Source organism: Microtus ochrogaster, unplaced genomic scaffold (genome assembly GCF_000317375.1).
Source record: "Microtus ochrogaster isolate Prairie Vole_2 unplaced genomic scaffold, MicOch1.0 UNK170, whole genome shotgun sequence".
Classification (NCBI taxonomy): domain Eukaryota; kingdom Metazoa; phylum Chordata; class Mammalia; order Rodentia; family Cricetidae; genus Microtus; species Microtus ochrogaster.
In genome coordinates, this window is record NW_004949268.1 from 209,275 (window position 1) to 211,854 (window position 2,580).

Consider the following 2,580-nt stretch of genomic DNA (forward strand, 5'->3'; position numbering starts at 1 on the left):
AGGTTAACTTCAGCTTACAGTTTATAGTCCATCTTGAAGGGAAGTCAGAGTAGACATTCAAGCAGGTTGTTAGAGCCTAGAACTGAAGCAGAAGCCAGAGAGGAGCCCTATTTACTGACTTGTTACCCATGGCTTCCTCAGTTCTTAAGCAGCTCAGGACACCTGTCCATGGGTGGCACTGACCACAATATGATGGAGCCTCCTCCATCAGTCAATTATCAGGAAATGCCTGGAATTACCTATAGGCCAATCTGATAGAGGTCTTTTCTCCGTTGACGTTCTCTTTCAAGACTACCCTGGCTTGTGTCAAGTTGGCAAAGAAAAAAATCTAACCAGGCTTGCTGTGCAAATGTGAGGCCCCGAGTTCAAAACCCCGGAGCCCACAGAAGACTAGAGGTGGTGTTGGTAAACCCAGTGCTCCTATGCAAAGAAGGGAAGTAGAGAGAGTAGAGTCCCTGGAAGGTCATAGTTCAGCTAAGCTATTATAGACAAATGCACACAAGAGGTAAAGTGACAAGTGACACCTGAGGGTGTTCTCTGAACTTCACTAGCCAAATGTGATACACCATACCTATTGTCACACATGAACAACACACACACAAAAAAAACAACAGCAAGAAAACAAATACATGAGTAGAATGATCCCTTTTCCCAACTCTCAACTCTGAGCAAAAAAAATACTGTGAAAAATTCCACTTAAGTCCTTTCATACGCAGCAAACAGCAGGATGTGGTATTTAGGGGCAATGATAATTACTTGGAATCAGGGAAACTCTGCTCCCTGCTGGTAGAGATGAACCAACCAGTGTCTTTTTCGTTTACAGACAGTAACCAACCTTTCAGGATGTGAGGCCAAGGACTCAGAAGCTCTGGTGCACTGCCTACGAGAGAAGACTGTAGAAGAGATTTTGACTATCAACCAGGTTGGAAGAATTGTGTGACTTGGAGGATCGGGTCACCAGCATGTGGGATGGCTAGTCCTTACTAGTTGGACCAGTTAACTTGTCTCTTGTTAACTAAATACTGTGAGCAGAAAAAAACAAATAGGCTAATTTTGAGGTTCACTTTCTTCTGGAGTGAGCATAGCATTCTTGGATGAGACAGGAAATGGGGAAATCATGTGGGTATTCAGTGGGCACCAGAAAATTTATGTGGTTTATCTTGAGCACTGACCCTTAATGCCCATAGGTCTTCACTATGATCCCTGCTGTGGTGGATGGGACTTTCCTACCGAGGCACCCTCGGGAGCTGTTGGCCTCTGGGGATTTTCGCCCTGTCCCCACCATCATTGGTGTTGACAGTGATGAGTGTGGTTGGGGAATCCCCTTGGTGAGACCTGGTTCTAAGCCCCTGGGGACCTAAACTCAAGTGGAGGGTGGTGGGAACTCTCTAGAGACAACCCATCCTATACTTAAGACTCTCCTCTGCCTTTCAGATGAACGGCCTTGATCATGTCATAAAGAACATAACCAGAGAGACCCTGCCAGCTGTTCTGAAGAGCAGAGCAGCACACATGGTGAGAGACCTTGGCTCATGTCCTGATAAAGAGGGTTCCCATAAATTTTTCTCTGATGCCACACCCAGGAATAAAAGTTACTGTATGTGTGTGTTTCTGTGTGGACTTACCCCAAGGCTCATATCTTTCCCCCATACCCTGTCTCATCCCTGGCCACATTCCTTACTCAGAGGCTTCTGTCTATCTATCCAAGAGCCTGTCCTACATTACCCTCCCTAATACCTTCTGATGTAGATGCTGCCTCCTGAATGTAGTAACCTTCTGATGAAAGAATACATGGGGGATGTTGAGGACCCCCAGACCCTGCAGGCACAGTTCAGAGAATTGATGGAGGACGTCATGTTTGTGATCCCTGCACTCCAAGTAGCAAATTTTCAGCGTGAGTACAACTGTAACAAGACCAAGGGCAGGGGGAGGTCAGAGCTGTGAGCGCCAGATGACATCCCTTGTGTACAGGCCTGACCCACGTCTTCATCAGCTATCTGATACCAGGCACCTGAGGACATTTACCTCAGTAATTCCTTATGTCTAGTTTAAAAGAGTGATGCCTTATTTGGGACTAGATGGGGAAAAACATGATTGTTACTCTTGGTGTCTTGTCAAAACTGCTCATCTGGGAGTGCCAGCATTACTGTTTAACAAGTTTCCCATAGCCAATGCCCTAGCCTGGAGTTTGACACTCAACTGTGATTCCAGATAACTTTAGAGCAAGGTTTCTTCTCACCAAAGTTTGGGTAGAAAAGCTTCATGTGTGAAATCATTATGTCAGCATATGTCCTCACTCCCAGGTTCCCATGCTCCTGTCTACTTCTATGAATTCAATCATCAGCCAAGCTACATCAAGCATGTCAGGCCATCCCACGTGAGGGCTGACCATGGTGATCACCTCCCTTTTGTCTTTGGCTCCCACTTTTGGGGCATGAATGGTGAGTCATCCTTGTTTTCCTTGAGCTGAATAGAGTCACTGATGAGTTCCTGAGGGAAGGCTGAGCTCTCAGTGCAGTTGAGGAAAGTGAATCTCTGGGAGAAAACAGGATCCAGTAGGTGTTCACCATTTCTGAGCTG

At 46.2% G+C, this 2,580-nt stretch overlaps 1 protein-coding gene across 1 annotated transcript in view; it reads left to right on the top strand.

Moving 5' to 3' along the window:
• The window catches only part of LOC101985321 (liver carboxylesterase-like), a 12,569-nt gene that overhangs the window by 1,587 nt on the left and 8,402 nt on the right, over nucleotides 1-2,580 (top strand). The window contains exons 3-8 of the mRNA XM_013355549.1: nucleotides 291-405; nucleotides 824-922; nucleotides 1,188-1,328; nucleotides 1,435-1,515; nucleotides 1,750-1,894; nucleotides 2,304-2,441. Coding sequence (XP_013211003.1) covers nucleotides 291-405; nucleotides 824-922; nucleotides 1,188-1,328; nucleotides 1,435-1,515; nucleotides 1,750-1,894; nucleotides 2,304-2,441 — 719 coding nt within the window. The remainder of the gene's footprint in view (nucleotides 1-290; nucleotides 406-823; nucleotides 923-1,187; nucleotides 1,329-1,434; nucleotides 1,516-1,749; nucleotides 1,895-2,303; nucleotides 2,442-2,580) is intronic.